At 43.4% G+C, this 25,494-nt stretch overlaps 1 protein-coding gene across 4 annotated transcripts; it reads left to right on the forward strand.

Annotated features, from left to right (window-relative positions):
- The first annotated feature begins 83 nt into the window (after positions 1-83).
- LOC105568964 (transcription cofactor vestigial-like protein 4) lies at positions 84-19,982 on the forward strand. Of its 4 annotated transcripts, none has more exons than XM_012025051.1 (5): positions 84-155; positions 8,022-8,295; positions 16,478-16,642; positions 17,598-17,798; positions 17,985-19,982. In XM_012025051.1, exons 2-5 carry the CDS (start codon positions 8,238-8,240, stop codon positions 18,062-18,064), a joined length of 504 nt encoding a protein of 167 aa, XP_011880441.1. In that variant the 5' UTR covers positions 84-155; positions 8,022-8,237; the 3' UTR covers positions 18,065-19,982. The 4 variants fall into 4 exon arrangements, with proteins under 4 accessions (XP_011880441.1, XP_011880440.1, XP_011880439.1 ...); XM_012025050.1 differs by lacking the exon at positions 84-155 and adding an exon at positions 442-642; XM_012025049.1 differs by lacking the exon at positions 84-155 and adding an exon at positions 697-1,456.
- Positions 19,983-25,494: the final 5,512 nt, after the last annotated feature.

Here is a 25,494-nt window from a genome sequence, read left to right on the forward strand (position 1 = left end):
ACGCGCCGACGGCGTGACGCGAGTGGTCCGGGCGCCGATCGGACACGTCGCGGGAGCCGGGAGTGCCAGGTCGGCCGCGGAGCGTGTCTCGCAGGTGCGGCGCATCGGTTTACGCGGCGACGTTGACGGGAGCGACGAGCGACGAGCCGCTGCCGGTGAGTACGAGTGTGATAAAACGCGCGCGCGCACGCACGCACGCACGCACTGTCAAATAAAGGCGGCGGGATGAACGACGTGCCGGCGCGGCTCTCCCCGTGGAATGCCGCGCGCGCGTACGCCCCGCCGCTCTTTCCTCCTCTCGCTCGCTCTCTTCCCTCCTCTCCTTCTCCCTCGGCTCTTTTTGCATTCTTCTACGCTACGCCGCATTCCTCTATTGATTCCCCGCGAATGTCGAGGGACGCGCGCCGCGCGGCGGTGGCGCCGACGACGACGATCGCTCGGAGTAGCGCGTCATCGTCGCCGTCGACGGTTTCCGCTCCGCGATCTCCTCGCACCGTCGGCGAGTCCGAGGAAACCGCCTCGTGCGACCACCGCGGGGCGATCGGCCGGTCCCGAGTGGGAGAGAGAGAGAAAGAGAGAGAACCGCGCGAGATTCGGCGCCTCTTCCCGTCGTCCCACGTTTGCGGAACAATTTCGCAGCAGGTACGCGATTTCCACCGCGACAGGCCAATTCGTCCTCCTCCCCTACCCTCGCTCCGTGAAAGTCAGACCCGTGGTCCCGCGACGTTGACGTCTCGGAATTTCGCGGCGAATTCCGCGACGTCAACGGGTGACGACTCGCCGTGCGCTCTCGTCGCGCGGCTACAGCTCTGCGCGCGAATCGACGCTAATTGATTAATTCGCGCCCTTTGATCTCGCGGCGAGAGAAGAAAACCGCTGCCTTGACTAATCGCGCGCGAGTGGTAAACAACGGAGCTCGACGAGTCCGCCTTGCTCGCCAGAGGAGTCTCACGCGCGATTATTAGCGAGTACGCGCACGGTCGCCTGGCGCTCTACGCACGGGAGAAACGGGAGAAACTCGGCACGTGACACCCACTACCGCGTATCAGTCGAAATCTCAATTCCACGGCGGCGCGGCGCGTTATGGGGATCGCGCGGGGCCCGGCGATCGGCCTTTCTTAAAACGGCGATGCCGCGAGTCACGGCGCGACGCTCGGAATCTCGTCGCCGATCCTCTTCTCCTCGCCCGCGTGCGCCGGTGGCCCGTTCGAGGCCGGTCGGCGCGGTTTTCAACTCCTTCTCGCGAAACGGGTCCCTTCGCGCGGCTCGCTCGCCAATAAATTCGCCCGCGACACCTCCCTTTACGGTCTCGCCTCGTCTTTTCTTCGCGGAAATTCTTCGCGCCTATCCGCGAGCGCGCAAAATTTAGAAATTTAGAAAGTGCGGCAGACGCGGAGGAATTTATGAGAGATTGAAATCTACGGCGGCGATGGACTTTGTTCTCTTCCGAACCAAGGTACACTTTTCTCGGCCGCCCCGCCGGCTGTTTCGGCAGAAAACTTATCGCCAAGTCAGATCAGATACTTTAGCGTGACGTTTCTTTTGCTTGTAATAATATTTCAAGCAACATGTGATTTTTCATTTAATTTCTTTCATTTTTAATAATATAAAGATACAGTCGATTCCTTTATTCAGTATTTAAATAGCGTTTAATAACATTTGGAGTAAGAAACGTTCGATTTCGTTCCTGTTCTCCTTCTGAAATTGCGACTTTCGCAAGCTCGCAAAATTTGAAAATTCCAAACGTAATAACATTTATGAGAAATCTATGGAAGCACCGGACTTTGTTCTCTTCGACGAAAGTATGTACATGTTTCTCGGCCGCCCCGCCGGCTGTTTCGGCAGAAAACTTATCGTCAAGTCAGATCAGATACTTTAGTGTATAACGTTTCTTTTGCTTGTAATAATATTTCAAGCAACATGTGATTTTTCATTTAATTTCTTTCATTTTTAATATTATAAAGACACAGCCGATTCCTTTATTCAGTATTTAAATAGCGTTTAATAACATTTGGAGTAAGAAACGTTCGATTTCGTTCCTGTTCTCCTTCTGAAATTGCGACTTTCGCAAGCTCGCAAAATTTGAAAATTCCAAACGTAATAACATTTATGAGAAATCTATGGAAGCACCGGCCTTTGTTCTCTTCCAAGTAAGGTGTTTCTTGTCCTGTCTCTCTGCCAGGTGTTTCAGTAGGAAATTCACAATGAAATTAGATCAGATATTTAAGCAATTTCTCGTCTCTTATAATAAACACTTGGATTAACTTTTTTTTATTCAGTTAAATAATTTTTTTATTTCCAATAATTTAACTTTAGGGTAAAATACATTCTATTTCATTATGGGATATTTACGTAATCTTTCCTTTTCACTCTTAATAACATCGGGACTAAGATACGTTCGATTTCATTGTCCTCCTCTGCTTCCTGAAATTGCGGCTTTTGTGCGGACACAAAATTAAAAAATTTAGAAAGCGCACCAGACGCGATAACATCTACGAGAGATTGAATCTACGGTGTGCGTTGGACTTTGTTCTCTTCCGAATGAAAAGGTAGATGTTTCTCGACTACCTTTTTTGCCGAGAGTATTATTTTAGCGGAAGGCTTACCAAGTCAGATATTTCATTTTCTCTCCTTTCAATTTCAAAAACAACTTATTTTTAATTAAAATAATTCCCCGTCCCTCTCCTTTTCGTACACGAAGAGAATTTTCTCTTAAAATCTACCTTGAAAATCGTGGGAGAACACGACATTTTGAAAAACTTAGTGTAAAACGTATATGGTAAAATTTGAAAAAAAAACTGATAAAATTCTTCGAAATGCCGTGTTGTCCTGCGATTATGATCCTCAGGATAAATTTTAAGAGGAAAATTCTCTCCGTGCGCGCTTTTATTTCCTCGCACGAGAGCATAATTGCAACTTGGCGCTCGTGTTCGTCGCATACCTTTTATCACGTTCCCGCGTTTCGGCGAAGAAACGCAGCGTCCGTATACGGCAAATAGAAGAGGAGCGATTAGCTCGCCTGACGTTTCGTTCGCCGGCGCGTAAAAATTCCGTGGAACGCGCCCGCGTTTGGAATTCCATCGGGTGCGTCGAACTTTTCCCCGAGCGATCGTGTGCCGATCTTTGTTTGGGGAAAAGTCCGAGCTTGCGAGTGAATCGTTAATTTATACGTTGACGACCAAGCCGAATTCCTCCCGAGGAATTCGGCAACGAAATAACGCGCTCCGTGGTGTCCTTCCCTCTCGAAAATTTCTTTGTCAACGCGCCCGTCGCGCTCGTCCCGTCTCTGAAATTTCATTCGCGCCTCCTCGTCGCCCCGCCGCAGGAGCCTCCGCGAAATTCTTACGATTCGCACCTCCCGCATACCGCGGCGTTATTGTTTTTCTTGGACCGCGGTCGATTTGTTAGCTTTGCGGGCGCGCGAGTGGAAATCTACGCGACCGCATCAGCGCGTCGCGTCGCTCTGTCGCATCGTTTTCCCAAGAGGTCGACCGTAAAACGTCACGCATTTATTCGTGATCTATCTCTCCAATTTTTCCCGACAATCCCGATAAAACTATATCCGTGTAAATTGTGTAAAAATTTACTTTATCGCCGTGTTTTACCGAGACACGTGAACAAAATCAAAGATAGAGAGAGGGAGATAGAGATAGAGATAGATAGAGTCAGAGAGAGAAAGATAACAGTTGAGAAAATTAAAATGTACAAGCGGACTTTATGTAACTCTCATTCGGACCGAGGTCTCTTTTTTTCCCCCCACAAGTTCGTCAACGAGAAATCGTTCGACGAGAAATCTCGATCGGCGGTTTCGAGCTCTCGCGTTGTCGAGCTCCGCAGTCGCGTGTATAATCGCCCGCATACCACGTGCTATTCAGTGCGTATATATGTATATATGTATATATGTGTGCGCATATACGGGGTGTGCGATTTATTCGACGAATCAAAATTATTCCTTTTCGTCGCTGACTCGGGATGATTTTCGTAGGGAAAACTTGCGATTCTTATTATCCTGGCGAGTAAATCTGCATATTGGCACCACGTGAACTTGTTTTTTTTTTTAAGAAACGCTTCTGTTTTCACCCTTAATTCTAAATTTCCTTAAAAAGATTCGTACAACGTTTGTATTAACGTTGTTAAACAACTTCTCGAACGTTAGGTAAATATCTTCGTGCTAATCCGTGTAAAAATCATATTAATTCGAAGTGGACTTCTAATTAAACAGCAGGTAGAATAAACCTTCGTCGTTTATCTCAAGAAACTCCTGAATGCCTTTCAAGAATATCCTCTTACGCACCATTTAAAAAATTTATATGAAGTTTCGTTCGTTTCTTTCATAAAGGTAGTATTCTCGGAACACTCTATGTATCTAGTCGAATCTCTGGTCGAGATAACACGCGAGAATCCACCGATCGAGTGGTTAGAGCGACCTGCGTGACGTTAGTCGAAGGTGCGAATATTCACCGTTTTTTTTTGTTCTGTGGATCGCACACCGTTAATTTAACGCTCTCGCATTGAACGCGTTCTATAGTATAACAAATACTCGATGGTAACCTCAATCCGTAAAAATTGAAAGATCAAGTATGTTTGCGAACGTTCAATCGATTCAAATTTATACGAGTCAAATTTATACGAGATGCATTGTCCGCATGTTTTTTAAGACAGTTATACAAAGTTCAATATTTTTGTATACATATGTGTCTGATTAGAACGTGACTTGTTTAATTCATAATCGCTGCATTGCGAGACGTAATAATAGAAATAGTATGAATGAAAGTGAATTATTCGATTCTTTGGCAAGACGGGAAAGCGATTGAAAAAAATGGAGTAAAATTTTTTTTCCGCGTAAAATTGAGGCTACAGTAGGTATAACAATAGATAGCTCGTCGTGCTGTTGACATCGTTTATAGAAATTCAATCTATGAAGAGATTAGATTTTGAGCGAGATTGACCGAAGTAAGAGAGCGAAGTAAAAACGCTCGCTCGCGGGTTACAGCTGAATTTCGCGTATGCGGCGCGTGTTGAAAGGGTTACGCCCCCAAATTCCGCGGCTGTCACACGCCGATTCGTATTTACAAACGCACGTCACTTGGTGCACAATGACGTTGCATTATGCGCAATGACTCTCGCGTGTTCGCCGCGATACACTTTATTCGGGGCCGTCCTTTCGTTTAAATAGCAACGCCAGCTGACGACGCGGCGATTCAAGCGTTTACACCGCGCGGCATTCGTGTAAAATCACGAGGGAGGGGCACGGCCGAGGAACGGCGCGCCTTTGTAAACTAGATTCATCCTCTCTCGGCTTTATCTCGGTGCTTTATCGCACGAGAAACTCGACAAATACGAGCGAAATCGGGCGGTGCCTTCGAGAGATTTCCTTTAAAGATACACTTAAGCTCCGAAGAATTTCGAAACTTACAATTTACATTGATAAAAATTTGAATGTGTAAAAGTTAACGCATAAAGCTGTGATAATTAATATTAGTCCAGCGAAATGGCCGCAGTTGAAGAACAATTTAATCATAATTTCCATAGTCGAAGTTACTTCTATAATCTCGTACTCTGGGAATTGATATCGTAATTTCCGAGTTTTTAGATAATAATTATTTTTTAATTTATTTAATTAATTTTTCAATTGCGACGAAATTGTGGATCTTGACTCTTAATGAAGAATTAAAAAGCAATTTGGTAAATTAAAGGAGGAATGAAGTAAAGTCACTTTTTCTTCGACGATATTGGCGTCGAGCTCGCGCAAGATCTGCAAATCCTTAAACAGAACGAAGAAAAAGCCAAAGTACCGGAAAGAGCAGAGCGCGCACAGCGGCAGGGCGGTGGATAAAAGGTTGTTTATATTGTTATGATGAAATCGTGATGTCGACCGTACGGTAGTGTTGCGAGAAGCGGGAAAAGCACGCGAGGAGGATGAGAAGGAATGAGAGAGGTCGCGATTCAGATAGCAATGGCTTGGAACCAGCCGCGATCTTTCCTTTTCGTTTTCGATTTCGAAAATACCGTCCCTCTTACTCCTTGCTGAATATCAGAGAGAAAAGCGAACATATCAGCGTCTTCTTTTCCTCTTTAGGAAAAATGTACAACATTAAAAAAGATTCACGAAAGGCAGTGATTGACCACTTATTAGGAAAAATATCAAATTATCATTAAGTTCAAGACGCAGTGAGAAAGTCGTGAGAAATTTTCATGTGAAAGAATTATAAGTTATATGGGATGTTTGTAAAATATTTGACTGGCATAAGCTTGATTGACGTATTTTCTCAATCCTTCAATTCTTCCGCAAACACACATTCTTCCGGAAATCTGTTAAAAGTTCTGTCCTAAATCCACGTTGATAGAGGCAGCTCAACTGTCACGTCTGACTAAACTGTCTTATATTTAACGCCTTTACTTTACTGTGTAGAAAGTCAATATAAATGATACACGACAGCGTGTTTGATTGCGTTATCCTTAAAGTACGTTAACACTTTATTATCATTTCGTATCTGTCTGTCTTTACTTTAGGCTAGTATATGGTATATCTGAGAAATATCAAGTGGGCAATCTTTTCCGATAACTTTCAATTTCTGTAATTCCTGACTTGGTAAGAATGCGATGAGATGATGTAACTTTCAGTTTTGTAACTCGAGAAAAATGCGAGTACCATCGGAGGAAATGGAAAGTGGCCGAAAAGTATCGAGTAACTTTCCTTATAATAATTTTCTTCGTTGACAATGGATTTTACTATTCACACACCCTCAGAAAGGATTTCTGTTACCGAGACTAACAATATTCTTGACGCATTTATATTTCTCACAACCTCATTTAGTATAAAAATAAGACAATGTCAAAATAAAATCAATAATTCTTATTCTCCTCTATCGAATTAAAAAAAGATTGACTTACTAAATAGAGACAAGAGTAACTTATATAAATGTAAATTTCTATGTTCTTGCGTTTAGAATAAATTTTCCCCCCATATTACGATGCACGAAGTTGGCACCACGATATTCGACAAAAGACGATACATGCTATCATTTTATTTTAGATTTTAAAATTTTTCATTTAAGATTAAAATATGCCTTTCTCTATATTAAGATTTTATTATTATATTAAGATATTAAGAGAAGGAAAAATTAAGATAAAATATTCCTTTCTCTATAATAAATATGATTGGCGCTATATCCTATTTTATGACACCTTGAAGTGTAATAGCATTAGTTTAGCAAATAAGGAAATCCATCGTCGTAATTGCGACAATCTAAACTACTTTTAAATATTTTTAAGCAGTCGACATGTGTTTCACGAAGTTTAGCTAAGGCCTGTGTCCAGGTGCGAGAACTTGGACTAAGTTACGAAGTAATTTCGATCGGAATCCATTCCGAACATTTCCATGATAGGTACTCAGGAAGAAGTTTGTTCTCTTAAGGCCTATGTCCACGATGCTACAACTTGGATCAAGAAAACACTTGGACCTTAAGAAAACAAACTTCTTCCTGAGTACCTATCATGGAAATATTCGGAACGGATTCCGATCGAAATTATTTCGTTTTCCCTGGGAAACAATAGAATTCTAGGAAATAATTCCATGATAGGTACCCAGATGCCGTTACAATTACAAACTATTAAAATCGTTTGTCAAGATCATGAATGCCTAGGATACTTAAAGTTTTATAAAATTTAAGGGAGCTATCTTAACCGCACAAAATATGAAAACTATTATTTCCATTAAAGAAGCACGCAGGGCAGCGTTGCGATATCTAATTAGAGCGATTATCAATCGGCGTTAACGTGCCACACGAACGCGAACGTGTCGATCCCGTTGCTAGATACGTGGCGCGAGAAGAGGTCCCGCGAGAGAAGTGCCGCGGGGGTGGGGGGTCCTCCCGCGTGACGGAGGGGGCGCCGACGGTGAGGGGTCCGCATTCCACAGACAATGTCACGTTTTTTAATCCCCGTTTTACTTTATTTGCGCCGCCTCCGGCCGCGAGGAAGGCCCAAACAGTTAAAGTTCGACTTTTGTCCCTATACAGAGCGCCTGACGTGGAAGCGCAGCGACGGGACAAGGACGACGTGTCCTCGCCGCAGAAAGCGACAACGAGGGAGGAAGCGCGGTGAGGGGGAGGCCGAGGACCCACCAACCGCTCTGAGGGTGCGCGCGAGTTTCGCGCGAGGGTGACGCGCGAGACGAGGCGAACAGAGGAGGAGGAGAAAATTCACACGGACTGGACGATCGAAGGGAGAAAGATATGTCCGCCGTCGAGAGTGCCTTGGACGTCCTTTCCAGAGCGGCGACAATGGTGCAAGGTCAGTTTACATCTCTTGGCGATTTCGTTTCGCGAATCTGGACCCTCCCGCTGATACGTGGAATGTAAAACGTTCCGAGAGAGCTCGATGAAAAGAGAGAAATTACACGTTGAGGGACAGCTCTGCTCTCTTTTGAAATGTTACAAAACAGTTTCCCTCTCTTGTCGTTATAGACAAAGAAGTGTAGCTCCCTTTCTCCTCTCCCGCCATGATCGCCGAATATCGCGGGATTGTTGGCGGTTTCGTTAGCAATAATGACACACGTTGAGTTACGTCATTCTCAAAGCAGGAACTCGGGGATTTTATTATCTTCATGACGGTCGTCTTGAAACAACGAGAAATGTTCGGCCGTGAGGAAAAGTATGTCAAGCGTTTCGAACTCACCTCGAATTTTCAGGCAGCGGTATGAAACAAAGGCGCCTTGAATTCAAAACGAGTCATTTCCATTCGGACTTGTACCACCGTACTTGCCATTCGCGGAGATTCTCTCGTGCCTCTCTCTCTCTTATACATCTAAATTTTCTCTTCAGCCATTCTCTCGAGGAAAGCGCGCGCTTCCTCCGCTCCGTTTCTCATCCGGAAAATATAATATCAACGCCTGATTGGCGGGAATACGCGCGATACGTGTATAGAGACACAACTTGACAATGAAATGTAACGCGCGAAATCGCGAATTCGCGCGGAATGCACGGGACTTGAGAAACGGCGACAACTACTCGACGTGCCGTCGACATTCCACGCATAATTTGTTCAACAGTCATTCTATATTTCGCGCGCGTGCACGGGCGACGTTAACGGAGGCTCGTTCGTATGCAGGCTGGAGCGAATCGCCGTGGGTATATCGCTATTATTATCGGCGGGCGCCGAGTGTTATAACGCAACGTGCCATTACCTGACGTAAATTCGCGATCGTAACACACTGTCACAATACGCGCGATCGTTTTTACATAGAATCGATCGCGCGACCGCCGGTGAGCAATCGCATTCTTCGCTTTGTATTCAACTGTCCGACTTACGAAATCCCCTTTGCGGAATTATCCGGACAGTTTGCGCGAATGGTGAAATTGGAAGTGCAGGCGAACACACTTTAGTTATGACAAAGCTTTTATAATACAAAATTAAGTACTTATTTCTATAGTAGACATGTTAGATTTATCTATAGCGTGTTTATTTTACGCGTGTGCGTAAAACTCAGTTATTTTCTTTTAATAATTAAATAGCAGCTTAGTGACGCCAGTCAAGAAATCAAGAATTTTAATAAGTATGGAGACAGAATATTCTGTTTTCTAACGTTGACGACAAGATACATTGTGCAACGAAATTTCTGACTTCTAACTTAATTTTCACATCTTTAATCTGACGAATCTTACATTTGTAGACACTCTTGTAAGATTGTTACTTGAAGAGGACCAGTATTCCTGGCCGAAACGTTGTGTTTTATTATAAGAAAGAATTGCCAGTAAGATCGTCTCCATACTTATTAAAATTCGCAATTTTTTAAACAATAGAGTTATAAGAAACATTTTTAATCAAGCACACACGAGATAGCCAGGCCCGATTTTTCATTTTTTGGTTAACTGTTAACCAGAGGTTAATCTAATCTCCATCTTTTTTTATATTATTATCTAGAGGCCTGTGTCCACGATGCTAGGTCCAAGTTGTAGGTCTGAAAAATGTGTAGCCAATCAGCTTACAACTTTTATGGAACAGTTGCAAGTTGATTGGCTACACTTGGTCCAAGTTCTAGCGTCGTGGACGTAGGCCTTAAGAAGAGACAGAGACTCTACTAACTTCTGGTTAACAGTTAATCAGAAAATGAAAACTGGGTCTTGAAACGGGTAACATTGTAATAGAGCGTCGAGACTCCAAATTATTATATCTGTTTACTAACGAGGACTTCAATGAAGATTGTCATTTTTTTAAATAAAATTATCTGGCCTGAAAGAAAAATGGAAAGAATGCAACGAGCGGTTTCATTTCCACGTCATAAGGGCGCGTTTAACTGAATCTTAATTCACCCGAGTTCGCTGGACGACTACTTCGAAGTGCCACAACGTCGCTGTTCCGCATAGTTTTACCGTTTATAGTAATTAGATTCCACGTATTGTAGACCGAGTACACGTGCTCAACGCGACGCGAGTCGCGCATTTGCTGATCTCGAATTTTTACTCGTCGAGCGGAGCGGGTCTTTCGCTTACGCCGATGCATTTTGTCAGGAAGTTTAGACAGAATGTGCCGTGACTGCTTAACTTTCCATCGCATATATCTCACGGGTCGTATTCGGCCTCTCGAATAATGAATGCGAAACTGCATGCAAATTCGATCATTCTAGTAAATCGCGCGCGCGAACGAACGAGCGTTGACTTACGATCGACAGCATCGCTAATTATATTTAACGCAACCTCGAATATCTCCAAACGCAAACGCACGAGTTTAAATTAATATGTAAATAATATCGTTGCAAGGTATGTAAATGAGGGTCATTATTACCGGGTCCGGCATTAAATTTTACTGCTTTCACGATCGCCTTATCTTCATTTGTCAATTTTTTCTTTAATTCCTGTTTATTCCGTTAAGATTTTATGCACCGAATATAAAAGGGATTAAAACAGGAGAAATTATGTAAAATAAAGCGCCTCTTTCTCCATTTCTTTCTGTTTCTTTCGCGTTCGAGTCAATGGAACTCGGTGCGCGGTGGGTACATGGACATCGTAAGGGTTAAAACTCGGGTTAAAATAAACGCACGCTATCAACCTCGCTCGACGCATTCGCGCGTGCATCGCATCGATGCTGCCGGTTACATCGCGCATATACAGGGTCGCGCGGAATTATCGTATGTGTGTGTCTTACGAATCGAATTAATTTAATTATATATCCATAATCCCCTTCTTTCCTAAAAATTTAATATTCGTCAATGATATTTGTCGCTTTTCTCGAGTTCACGCTAGAGCAGAGAAGATTTGTGATTGAGCCTCCGATCTAAGATATCAAGAGTTCCAATTGACTATTGGCTCTCGGTTTTCTTCTTAACTGATCTATCTCTATTTTTATGTCTATTTTAACGCACCCGCAGAAGAAAATTTCCGGATCCAATGCTATTACACTTCAATGTATCATAAAATAGGATCGATACAGCGCCAATCATATTTATTGTAGAGAAAGGAATATTTTATCTTAATTTTTCTTCCTCTTAATATCGTAATATAATAATAATAAAATCTTAATATTATAGAGAAAGGAATATTTTAATCTCAAATGAAAAATTCTAAAATCTAGAATAAAATGACAGTATGTTTCGCCTTTTGTCTAATATCGTGGTGCCACGTGCCTTCGTACGTTGTAACATGGAGGGACAATTTATTCTAAACGCAAGAATATATAAACTTACATTTATATAAGTCACTCTTGTCTCAATATAGTAAGTCAATCTTTTTTAATTCGATAGAGGAGAATAAGAATTATCGATTTTATTTTGACATTGTCTTATTTTTATACTAAATGAGGTTGTGAGAAATATAAATGCGTCAGGAATATTTCTGTCTCGGTAACAGAAGTCCTTTCTGAGGGTGCGTGTGTGTATGTACACGAGATCGTGTAGAACTATCGCATATCCTTTGAAGTTAATACTAAACTCCCCATTTCCAATCGGAAATTAGAAGAGTTTGGACTAGTTGATTATTGGCTCTCGTTTCCTTAACGGGTCTATCTACTCTATTTTAACGCGCATATATACGGGATCGCGTAGAATCACCGCACATCCTTCGAGTTGATTAACTTAATACTAAATCCAATTTGCGTAGTTCTCTAATTTAGAAATTGGAAGATGAGCCCGAGCAAATTCGATTTCTTGGTCCTCAATTTTTCTTTTAATAGAACTTTGCCCTACATTAACGCATATATACGAAGTCGTGTGAAATTATCGCACGTCTTACGAATTGAACGAGAATCTAATTTCAACTTTAGTCGATATGAAAAAATCTTAAAATTGGAAGAAGGAAAATAACGAGAAGTATCCATTATTGGCCCCCGGTTACGATTCTCCCTTTCCGTCTCTCAATGCAGCGTTACGAATTTCTCTCGGGGCGTTTTTCTTCATCGGAACAAACCGTGTATCGAACATACGCAACTTGGACGAGTAATCGCGCGTTTTTTGAGCTTGACTCGGCTCAAAGTATTCCGCCAAAGGCGGCAAAAAGGAAGAGGGAAATATCGAGCGCGTTCAGTTCATCTCATCGAGTTCCAAGCGATCAAAGGGCACACACGTGCGAAGTTTTAGTCTCCGCACACCCAGTATATCGTGCCTACCTGTAAAAAGAGAAAGAGGGAAAGAGACCGAGGGAGGAGAGAAAAAGAGAGAGAAAGAGGGAGAGGTCGAGAGAAAGAGAAAGCGAGAAAAGAGACGAGTTGGCTTCCAGCCGAGAGCGCGCGCGCGCGCGCTTATAAATACACGCTTAATTCGCGGCGTATCCGTGCAGGATAACCCGCCTCGGCGCCGCGCTCGGTGTGCGCGCGTGTACGTGCAAGAGCGAGCCTCCTCCGATCCCACGTGTTGCACGGGGAGAAGGGTGGCGGCGGACGGGCTCCGAGCCGAGGCGGCGGATGAATGAATGAATCTTAAGACAGTCGTGAGTGGCGCATTCACGAAACCGCGAGCGCGTCTCCGAGGCACCTCGCTTTTATTTCAGCTGTTTTTTTTCCCCTCGTCCTCTCCTTTGACGACGTGCTTTTTCACCTCGCGGCTCCTCCTCGGGCGTCGTCGCCATTTTCGGCTCCTCCTCGCCCGCCGTTGCCCCGACTTCATTGTGCGCGGCCTCGCGATCGCGTTAAATGACCGTTTCGTTATCCGAACGTGGGCCTCGTGCGTGCTCGCGTGTCTCGCGCCTCGCCTTTTCCGCCTCTCCCGCGGTTTTCGACATTTTCTCCCGTTCCCCTGCCGCCCTTTCCTTCACTCGTCTTCGTTCCCTTCGTTCTCCTGGATTCCGAGCCCTTCCTATTGTTCGTGGCGATCTCGCGATCCTCTCTCCGACGTCTCTCTCGATTGTCTCACGCCGCGAGCGGATGAAGCGGTAATCGTATCGATTATCCGAGGCTGTGACTCCGTGTGTCCGGAAAGTAGAAAAATCTTCGGAGAGGAAACCAGTGAGCGCTTCTGCAAGAAGAAATGTCCACGTTAATGGGATTTTTATTGGGCATGTCGCGCAGATTCTTCATTTCGAGGACGAAAGTGGCCAAGTGCGTCGAAAGTTACGTCGAGGGGTAATCCTCGCCGACTGTCCAGTGATTATCTATTATATCGCCGGCGAAAGCGATCGACGTGTACATCGTGTGAGAAACTTCAATCGGCATTTGCGAGATCGATGCACATTTATATTTGTTCGCCAAGTACAAGGAGACTTGTGCTCCCGATCGTTTTCAGCAGATAATCGTGCGTCGGGAAAAAGTCGCGTTATCGACGAAGATAACTTGCTTTATCGGAAACACCGTCGTACCCTCTTTGAATTTTATTTACGCGCCCCCATCATCAGCCCGGTTGCTTTCTCGCGGTGCAATTAGATCGCGATGGGTGTCTCGATAGAAATAAAAACTATACACCGTTATGAGAAAACTAAAGATTTGCTCTCAACTGTGCTATGATATAACTGAAGCTGAAGAATACGCGGTGATTTAACCGAACGCTCGCAGAAAAAGATACAGTGCGTTTTGGAGAAATAAACCTTCGCCTTGTTCGACAAGTGTTCGTTCGATATCTCGTAAGAGAGGACGACACCGCGGTCTGACTTCGCCATTGATGCTTCCGAGACCGATAAAATGGAGCTCCCGTGCAAGAGAAGGCATCTCTGGCAGCCGTGGCTTCATGCCGACAGTTTCCGACTGCCTCGCAAATCGCAAGGTATACATATTAAATGCGGGCCGAAGAGATCGTACAAACAAATCTTATTGTAAAACAGTTTCAGGCAAATCCAAGAGGCGAGTTTGCAGCAAACAATTGGTTTTCTGCGTTGTTGCATCTCCGTTTGACAGAACTTAGTGTATAAGCTTTATTCCGGATTTTAAAATCGACTTCTGCTAACGCAAAACGAAATTAACGAGTAGATTTTCGGAAAAAAATTCTATTCATTCTGCAAGCACTTTGGGCTTGCTGAGATTTTATGTGTTGTGTTTCAGAGATATAATCGTTCAATTTGAAATTTAATTTTATCAATAAAAAGAAGTTTTTATCGGAGTCTACCGAAACACGACGAGTCTTATTAAATACGGCATCTCGCTTGGCATTCGACTCTTCGGTATTCCAATGTAGCGTTCGATTTTACGATCGTGGCAATTACAGAATACACTATTAAATTTGTAGTGTTGAATTTAACTCAATGCGTAAAAAGAGAGAGAGTCGTCACTACTTCTCAATATATTGTTAATTTAAATGGAGTTAAAAGAAATCATAAAACTGGTTGGATAACAAATGTAGTTGTTTTTCTAACTATGATTTATGTTAAAATTTGTATTACTAAATTTTACTGCACATGGTAGTTAAAAATAACAACATATTGAGTACCGGCAGTGGCGACTACTCTCAAGACAAAGTTAACAGTGTAGCGTTGAAAATAACAAAGTGTTATTATACTCCAAATATACGGCATTATGATCGAAATATGCAATTAGAGGTACATGTCGAACACTGTGCGATGTTGCAAGAGTGCTCTGCCCCCCACCCGCTCTCATCAAATTTTATTTTACGGACTTACAAGGAACCTTCGGCTCTCCCGATTTATTTGCTGGATAGCCTCAACGAATAAGCGGAAACGATGAGTCGCCCTATGATTTGGAGTCATAAAGGGACGCTCATGCGCGCGTTTGTTAATTATCGGCGGTACATATCGAGACGCTAACTGACTCTCGAGGAAATCCTCCCGCTCTGCGCGCTCCCGTTCGACTCCACGGTCCATTCATCTGTTCCCCGCGATGTGCGCGGCCTCTAAACCAGTTTCGCCATCTTCTTGACGATCCTCTCACGGCTATTAGGCACTTCCTGCCCATCCTGAGAAACCGAACTCGTTTTTACTACCCTCCTCCCTCGTCCTTCGTTGTCCTGTTTCTCCTCCTCCTCGGCCGTCCCGCTCTTCCTCGACCGATCGCGGCGAGGGGTTGTCTCGTTTGATTGGTTTTCCAACTTTAGACGCCCCGCCGCTCGGAAATAGACGACCCTCGCGATTTCCGATAGATTCCGATCGATAACGCGTCTCGTGGCGCGAGGCGCGTGGTAAACAGATGTAAGGGAAGAATTCTAGCTATGCTGGTGTTGGTGTCGAAATCGGAACGAGCCTCGGCGGCCCGACGTAGTCAATCGAACTTGCTTTTCACGCACGCGCGGCCCTTCAGCTTATACCGCTCTCTTGTCTAAATGGACAGTACTTGCGAAAATATTTACAAGCAGCCTAATCGCTCTCTCTCTCTCTCTCATGTCCACCACTCTTTTCGTCCCCACTCTGCGACCGTTAATTCGAAATAACGTTGGTGTTCCTTGCGTTCCATTTTATAGTTCGACAAAGTCGACGGAAAACGTGTCAGTGGTTTTTCTCCCGAGAATTTCCCATCTTTTAACGTGCGTACGTTGTTGTTTTCACACTTTCGGAGCCGTGGCCAATCTCGTCGATCGCGTCTCGTCTCGTACTTCTTAAACGCCAGAACTGCCAATGCCGTCGAAATTATCTGTTTCGCTTTTTTTTCATAATTATCATTCGTTTAAAACGTTTTAATTTCTGCATTTTTCCCCGATTTTTATTGAAATATACCGATGATAAGTTTTAAAACAAAATTTGTAAATAAAGTTTGATGTCCGATTCTATCAGTGTAGATTAACTTGCTTTTTATCCTTTTCTAATTTTTGAAACTAGAAAAGGATGAAAAATAATTAAACTGCGATTAAAATTGATAGAGATGAATATTAGTGTCAAAACGAAAAGGGTGCAGAGCAGTTCCATTCAGAGCAAAACACGTTATCGTCGCTTCGAAGCGGGACAGCGGACTGAGCGTGGTGTAAAAGTAATCAGTCGAGATAATAACGAATAGGATTCCTCATATCGAGTGTTCCTTCCTTACTTTGAAATGTCCATTAGCGTCTCTAACGACGAGTGCCAGTTCACAGCGATATTTCCGCTTCATAGTGGTATGTCTTTATGTGTTGCAGAGGAGAGACCGAAGGTGACGAATCTTCATCGAAAGCCGAGCAGCGCGTGGCGTAAGGAGCGCAGGAGAGATCCGATTCAGAGCGAGGCGTTGGACATGTCGGCGGGAAGATCGAGTCATCACCACAACAGACCGAGCGTGATCGTTCCTACCGCGCCGCAAGTTGGTAAGCAATCGTTAATAATACGAGTAATAGAAAGCCCCTGAAAAGAAGGAAAAGAATAATTAGTGTTACATCTTTCGGTTAAAATTTCTGACAAATTTCTGACTGAAGATTCGGACACGAGAAGATGAAGATAGCGTTTTCGTATTTCACGCGACTTAAAGTAAAACCGTAAAATTTCGAGCACACTTTGTATAAACTTACCTGCGACTGTTCTCATCTCCGAGTCTCGAGTTATTCGAAATATGTTTGCCGAAATGTCTCGGCGGACAATAAAAGTTCTGACTGTGCCGAGAGAAATAGTCCGTTGTTAGGCATCTCCCAAGTGTCCATTGTCGTTAGGGGTGTTTGTGCAGAGTATTTTAGGACAATGCCCGCTGCAACAGGGATGTGCAGATGCGATTTCTCAATGGAAATACGGTTAATCCCCTGATGGTGCACATGGTAGCATTTCTTCCTTCGTTAACGTACTTTCCTGAAACATTCATGTTCGTATTAGTTATGGACTGAATTAACGCGGTAACGGATATCCAGACGAGCATAGATTTATGGATATTGTTAGTAGAATTTTTTGATATTAAAAATAATAATAGTTTCATTTATTTGATAAATTAGTTAAATATTTAACTAATCAGCCAAAACGTAATCAATATGTAATTATATCTCCGAGATTAGGTTTGTCTAAACACTTACTTTGAAAAGAACATTACAATTTTCTACGTTTTTAGAATCTTGCAACACGCTAAAAATCGCGTTCAACCTGTTCCCACGACTGTTATACTCTTTATTTTTAATCTTTTTTAAAAATCATATCTGCTTTTGCGACTTTTTATTTTTGTATCCTGGTTGTATTTGTAAAATGTAAAATAAAAGCCATTTTACGTGTGCTTTACGTACAATAACTGAAAGTTATATAACTGGTGTTAACGTACGATGAAAGGATTTGTCCATGTTCCAGGGATCACAATCGAGGACACCGCTATGACGCCTATGCCGACGACGACGCCTACCGCGTCGGGTGGTCAGAGGACTGTCATCAAGATGGCGACTGGCGTCAGCGATCCTGCGATCGACGAGCACTTTAAGCGGTCTCTGGGTCTGAAGAAGTACGCGGCCGTCTTCAACGCCACTAATACGGACAAGGAGCCCGGCCTGAGCGGTAAGTAACAGACATTATGTTTGTCCCGCGAGGGATAAAGTGAACGCGACACTCTGGATTCAGCATGGACCGGCCTTGGGTGACGATCGCTCCTATGATCCAATGGCTGGACCAGTCTGGATCCAGTCTTGTCTTACAATTAGCCTCGCCTTAGTCTGGACGAGTCCTTAAGCGTTCTTTGCGCAGTTGACGATCATTTCGCGAAAGCGCTCGGCGAGACCTGGACGAGGCTTCAGGAAACCAAACGAAACAAGGATTCCACCTAACCACCGGACAGACTCGCCAGAAATCTTGTCATTCTCCTCGTCATCGTCCTCGCCGTCGCTTGATGACCGTGGTAACCCACTCGGGTGAAATCGTTCCAGTCTCGCTAAATGTATATTAACGATAAGTCGTAACCGATAAGAATGAGCGAATTCGCGATTGTATTCGAAGAATCTGCGTCCAGATGAAACTGCAATTAAAGTCTACAAGATATATAAGGATACATAAAGGGAAATAAACGCGCACGCTAGAATCTTGATAAAAATGCAGGATCTTCAAACTGGGGTTTTGTGTTGGTACTCGATATTTCGGGAAAAAGAACTTAGTAATAGCGAATTCGATGGCTCGCACTAGTGCGCACTGAGTGCACGCTAAGTGCCACCTAGAGTGTTGGCAAGTCCAGGTTCAAACCCTGGCTGAGGTAATATTTTTCTCAATAAATTTTCTGTATTATTAAAAATACCAGATATGGTCATGAAAATACTGAAGTTAATTGTTATACTTCACTTCATCTTAAATACATGTTGAAAAAGTATTTAGTCAACAAAATCATCTATACAGATGCTGTACATGTTAATTTACTGGCTAAGAAATATTTCAAGAGATAATCCTTTAATATAAAAATTGACTGTTCACAACAAGCCTTAGTGTGCACTCAGTGTGCACTAGTGCAAACAACCGCATTCGCTATAAGAAGTTAAAAAACGATAGACTAACAAGTTGCTACTTAGCGTCCCAAATATTAAGTAATTTTCTTAAGTTTATCAATTCACGCTTCAAATTAAATTACATTTTTGACAAATCAAGCATAAAAATCTAACTTCATAAACTTAAATTCTTAGATTTTTTTTCTTATATATGACCGATAAGCTTATATATTTTCTAATATATATTTTTCTCTTTTTTATTAAGTATATCTTACGAGTGGTATCTTTTAGAATTTATAATCATACGATTTTTCCATCCGGACTCCTTCGTAGACAATTTGTTTTAATTGATACGTACCGCGTTTTGTAAGGAGGGTATCAAGTGTCCTTGATCTTCTCGCTTTTCAACTGGGTGCTCGTTGTCGTCGCTTTTTTAGACACGCGTTTAAGAAGACGTTTCAGGAAAGTTGCACGCTGTACGGGCGTATTATTTAATATTATTGTATATAGGCACATATTCCTTTATTACGCCATCGCCACAGTCATTACCGTATAGTTCCGAGTCGCGTATGAATATAAAGTTATTTATTATAATGTTTCATACTTCCTCGCAAAGTAGTATGTTTATGTTTATATAAATATATATATATACATATGTGTATGTAATATTTACGTAAGCGTACGACATTATACGTCTATTCGTGGAAAACAATGATACGGCCCTCCAAGTACAGTTTCAATAAAGAGTCAGCTATTTTGCAGTTCACTCGTGTACAGCTCGCCAGCCGAATGCCCGATTGCATGCATTGAAAATTTCTCTCTTTCAATTAAATTGAGCGAAACCACTGACAACTTCGAACGAATTTGATGACTAAATATTCACACACACGCACACACGCTGTGCATCTGTTGTGTCTAATTAATTACATTCACGAGGCATGGGTCGCGCGCGCAAAGTAATTTAGACAAAGAACTAGACTCTTAATTTCCAACTAGGGGGGTTGGATCATTGTCCATGGGTGCATATTATAACAACGTCAGAGGGATCTCCTCGTGAGGGAGACGCGCGAAAAGCGAATAGAAGGAACTGTAATTTAACGAAGCAGGGCACCGCGTTAGTTATAAATATTGTGTAAGTGTCACGTGTTTTTGAGCCACTTTGGGCGCCACGTCTGAAGTTGTAAAGATAAAAACAATTGAATGGGATATGTACAGGCTAATGAGGATGACAGTGATGTATGAGAAAAATTAAATAGAAAGATGTTTAATTATTTTCACGGCGCTTATTTTTCATCCCATCTCTCCCCCTCCCTCGGTAGCGCGATCGGGCCCCACGCAAAAGAGACGGAGGGAACGGATTCCGCCTCGCTCCGGACGCTAATTGCCGAATGCTAAGAAGAGTAGTACTGATTTCTAATGGTGCTAGGAAGTCCAGCGCATACCCCAGCACGCACAGAAGTCAGTACCTCTACTTTCTTATATGCGGAAATTCTGTCTACCGCTCTTTACCGTTGTAACGCAAAGTGACGGCGAGCTTTCGAGCAGGATTGCCCTGAAGCCTTACGAGGCTGTTCCAGAGGAAGGTCAAGTATCCGCGCGGGAAATTCTCTCTTTCCTCTCTCTCTCTCTCTCGCTCTATGATATTAGATATTACACTGCGAACAATTCCTGGGACCAGTTCGTGGCCCTTGAGTGCGAAGGGTTCGATCTTGTAAAACAGACTGTTTACTTCGATTTCCTTTGACCGAATTATATCTCGCTATATACATACCTCCTTTCGTTTGTTCCTGGATTTCGGTGGTTTCAGCCAGCTACAGAGGTCGGCCACCCTTCGCGGCGAAAATGAGGATGGTTAAGCAGTTGATCGACCATGACTGGCGATGTGTTTTTAACACAGAAAATTTATTGCGAAAAATATTACCTCAGCCGGGGTTTGAACCTGGACCTCCCTTCACTCTAGGCAGGCGTCTCAACCATTTCGATCACCGAGACATATGATAATATTTATCGCAATAACAGTATAGATACGTCTACGCGTATGTTTTCGACTTTTGTGAACTGCGCACCGATACGGATTGTCGGTTGAACACAGCACTATCGAAACGCGATTTTTAAGTATCCCCGTTTCCTTTATCCTCCCCCCACCGTTTCGTAATAAATTTTCTGTGTTAAAAACACATCGCCAGTCATGGTCGATCAACTGCTTAACAATGGTTATTTATCTGCTGGCGTCAAATGATTCTTGAAAATAAGGACATGGAGAACGCACGGGGATGCGAAAGGACGAATCGTGGACGGGTCCCGGTGGGGTCGTCCTCGGAAAGTTCACGCTCTTCCCCCTTCGCGATCGATAAAAAGAACGATCGAAAGGAGCTCGTCCCGATATTTCGAGGGAGACTAACGCGAAGCAACGACCTGTCGTTCCGTCGCGGGACTTTCCCCGGCACGTACGAATGTGTATTATTCGTAGGTGGGCCCAGACGAATGGGACAGACTGTCCCGGGAGCGCTCGGATGGCTTCCTATATGCAGGCGGCCTGTTCACTTGCCGTAAAGCAAAGTGGTAACTTAATATTAGAGCTGAATATAAGTACGGTAATCCCATACCCGAGTCCTAAGTAAGTCTACACCTTGTATCCTCCCCCTTCCTCACGTCCTCAGTCATCTCCGGACCCTGTTTCCCTCTTACTCCGCGGTACCTCGAGCGTAATAACGCGACGGGATACTAGATATCGTCAGTGCTCTCTGCGCCAAGTGCAAATTGCCCACCACCCTCTTCGCCTATTGCAGACCTGCATCCTCGTCGTCCCTCTTCGTTTCTCTCCCCTTTCCTACCCCCTCCCCCTGCACGTGTGTAACGGCGGTTTTGTCTGTGTTCATCTTTCGCCAGCCGTAACTATCGAGAAAACCGTAATTATGCAACATGTTTGTCTAACTAGACTTGACGTTGAAATTTTTAAGGTAGGTAAGCGGGAATTATGTCGAAAATTAAAATATTCGACAAGTATTGTAGTTGGGAAGATCTTGGCAGGTTTCTACACGGGTTTTGACTAAAGTGACGCAATGTTCGACAGTAATAGTTTCAGTTTTCATCTAGCGATGATTAATAATAGATTGTAAACGAGTCTCGGACATCTTTTCACGACTTACTAACGTATCGAGCTTTTACTTTGATTCGAGTATCTATACGTCAGGGCAGAATTAAATTTGTCTAAAAATAGTAACCGTTCATGATTAAGTTTCGATGGCATTGTGCAATCACATCGTAATAAATTCCGACTTTTTGTGCAGACAAAGCGAGTTGTTCCGTTTATCCTCTCGTAGTCTGCGAGTGATTTTTAACGAAATGCGAGACAGATGTTTTCACAAAGAGACCTTGGTACCGAGATCAACTACGTTATTATCCACGGATTTCTTTGTCATGTTGCTGTTTATAAGATTCAAAACGCGGATTTCTTTTAGACATTTTCAAGGGGCCTCACCTCGAGCACGTTAAGTGCATTTCATATGCAGATTATATTTGTTTTCTTTTCACTTGCTTCGATATCTACTGATAATAAATGATTATATTACCGAAGAATTATTTATTGTCTAGAAATAATGTTGAAGATGTCAGACGAAATTTAATAAAAATGGTTAATATCTCTTTGATCCACACAGTAAAGCATCTAGAATAACGTTGGTCCTTGAAAATTTTCAACTTTTTCGCGAATGGCTTGCGAACCTATGTACTTAAGGACGGTGAAAGCAACAATTTCATATACTTTCCGTTCATTGTCTAACTCGTCGTTGAACACAAAGAGTGGGCTTCCGAGGGAACGCGACACATCCCGCATAATTTATAATTAATCGGGGCAAGCGCCTCACTTCCGGGGCACGCAGCACAGCTGGAAATGGGCCAGTGGATCGCGCTGTGGCAGATGCTCACGTAAAACGCACATTTTCCAACATGCAGGTGTTGCCCAGCATATTGGAAAGGCATATTGACCCTAAGGCTGCGAAGCGAATCCGAATTACGTTCGTACGCGTTCGAATGTGTTTCTCTGTGTCTCTACGGCACAAATGTTGAATAGTAAAACGGAGGAGAACAAGGGAATACAAGGTAGCAAGAGACGATTTGAATTTTTGTGTGCTTGGAAGACACATTTGAGATAATTATGTCACCGTCAAATTGATCTTGCGCATTATCATCAAATAAAGAGAGACTTATGATTAAACTAAATGAAATAAATTTGAAAAGACATATTATGTTATCTGGTCTAAACACCGCGGATGAGACACGGCTCTGAAATTCTGTTCGTTCTCAGTTTCGGTTGTAACTTAAAATATCGTTCGTTTGCAGACAAACAAACGGACATGAGGCTAACTAAACGAAGTAAAATTGCTTAATAAAAATACCGAAGCACTGATACACTGAGAAAAATTTCCATCGAATAAACCGATTAAATATAGTGTTTTTGATGGTTAATTTTTCCGATTACGTTTTCCGATTAAATTATGGATATGTCCGATGAACTTTAGCCGACGAAATGCAGTTGTCGATGAAATTTGATCGAAAAACCGATCACATTTTTCATCGGATATATCCGTTTGTTATGTAATTGGATTATCCGATATTTAATCGGACATTTTTCTCAGTGTAATATCCTGTATTAAATTAGCGAACTCTTGATCTAAATTTACATGAAAAGACCACAGACTCACAAAAGTGATTGGAGGGAGTCTCGATGTCCCTCCGGTAGCAAAAAAGCTAACGATTAGAACTATGCGAAAAGGACCGTAAGTACAAATGATTGAACACAAAAGTCAAGCGATAAATGACTCATCGAAGCGTGCCTTGCTGCATTCCCCTCCGTCCAACGCCATGGGCTGCGTTCGGAAACGTCACCCGAATGCTCCCGTGTATCATTTTATCCTCGTTTAACATTCGGTGAGCAACAAAGAAAAATGATACACTCGAGCACTCGAGTGATGTTTCCGAACGCGGCCCTGCAGATGGAAAGCCATGCAATGTAAGCGGTGTGTGTCTTGGCTTTTGCTGCTTGCAAAATGCGTGTGCGCGCGTGTATGTAAGCGTGCGTGCCAGACAGGAAAGCTCAAACTCCGTGGACCAGCGGAAAGTCCGATCTCCGTAAAGCGCTTGGAAAAGTGTTTCGGCTCCTGTACTCTCGTGTGCTGTCCAAGCAAAAAGGCACGAGCATGTATTTTTCATTATTGCCGACGAGCGATCGTCAATAGAAGGCATCGACCAGCGAGGTTGCAAGTCAAATCGGTCGACTGTGTTATCGCGATTCGTCGACGTTTTACTAACGAGATTCTATGCGCAATGTCACGAAAACAAATTCTGGATACGTAATTACGAATTCAAGACTGAAAACTGCAATAACGAGGCTTGCATGCCATTACGAAAAGACAATACAAAAAGGGCAACAAAATTGACGACGAATTCACGAAGTTTCTTAGTGATTACTTTACACGCTTCTGCATGCTATATACAAAAGAGCGATGAACCAAACAAAGAGTTACAAGCGGAAATGTTACCTCTTGAGAACGTTTCTTAAAATTAGCTGGTATATACAAAATTACTTATTGAGTACTTACGCGTTGATTGCGTTGGTGATCGATAAGCAGGTATCGAGCGCCGATCACATACTAGTTTCTATCGTCTACGGAGACGCGACACGTTTGTTTACGTCAGGTCTCTCAGGCGTATCTCGTTTCTGAACCAGATCCGGCTGACCGCAGGCCGGCGTCGTTTTTCCGTTTTCTTCTCTTACGTTACACGCGCGTACCGTGTCACACCGACGCGGTATAAGCGAAAAACAAAGGCAGAAGCGGAAAGAAATCGGGAGCGCGACAATACCGAGGAACGGCGTACGTTGTGTCTCGGCATCAAGGTTTCCTCGAGGCGTTTACGATCAAAACGTGTAATATGTAATTTAATCTCGCGGAAGCAACTCACGCAGGAGAGATAAGAGCGATTAACATAATCGAGGTCATAATAAAATCTAACTGTAAGCGAGCAGATCGGGACTGATTGTGAGTGAGCGGACGGTGATGCACCGCGGTTAATCAACGACGGAACGTCGCGAATATTGATTTTAAGATATCCGCGAGTCAATAAGATTGCAGAGTTGACCCAAAGAAGATACAGATGTAAAGTAAAATTATTATATACGTAACGCGGAATTTCACCACGTCGTACGGTGCGAGTACACGCTGCGGAAATATCGTAGAAACTTAAAAGGAGAGCGGCAGTTGCGCGGGGAGGAAGCGGCAGACGCGGCGAGGGCCAAACGTGCGTCGCGCTGACTCGCGACGCCGCGCGCCTTGCATCGAAATCCCCGGAGCCGCCCCCTGCGCGAGAGCATCGGGTCGCGCCCCCATTTGGCCCGCGCCGAATACCTCCTACGGCGCGAATTACTATTCCATGACTTCTCGACAAATGGGCTATAATCCTTGATCCTTCCAACTGCACACACACACACACATACACATACACGGGATGCGGATCGATAATATGCTTCCCCTTTCTCGTTTCAACTGTCCTCGTGTCAACTATCGCTGTTCTAACGTGAAAAAAGATGCAGGAGACATTTAAGTAGACACTATCTCTGATTGATTCTTGGAGAAAAAATTGATCAGAATCCAGCTGGGACGAAACGAAGACTGACGCCCGGTTTTTCATTCTCTAGTTGACTGTTAACCAGAGGTTAGTCGACTCCCCATCTTTTTCTATATTATTATCTAAGAAGAGACAGATAATCGACTAACCTCTGGTTAACA

Source organism: Vollenhovia emeryi, unplaced genomic scaffold (assembly GCF_000949405.1).
Source record: "Vollenhovia emeryi isolate VEMERY1.0 unplaced genomic scaffold, V.emery_V1.0 DF939126.1, whole genome shotgun sequence".
NCBI lineage: Eukaryota > Metazoa > Arthropoda > Insecta > Hymenoptera > Formicidae > Vollenhovia > Vollenhovia emeryi.

Coding starts and splice junctions, on each gene's coding strand:
- LOC105568964 (XM_012025048.1), top strand. CDS start 14,104: ATGGAGCTCCCGTGCAAGAGAAGGCATCTCTGGCAGCCGTGGCTTCAT. Junction 16,643..17,597: donor TCCTACCGCGCCGCAAGTTG/GTAAGCAATCGT, acceptor TCCATGTTCCAG/GGATCACAATCGAGGACACC. Junction 17,799..17,984: donor CAAGGAGCCCGGCCTGAGCG/GTAAGTAACAGA, acceptor TTCTTTGCGCAG/TTGACGATCATTTCGCGAAA.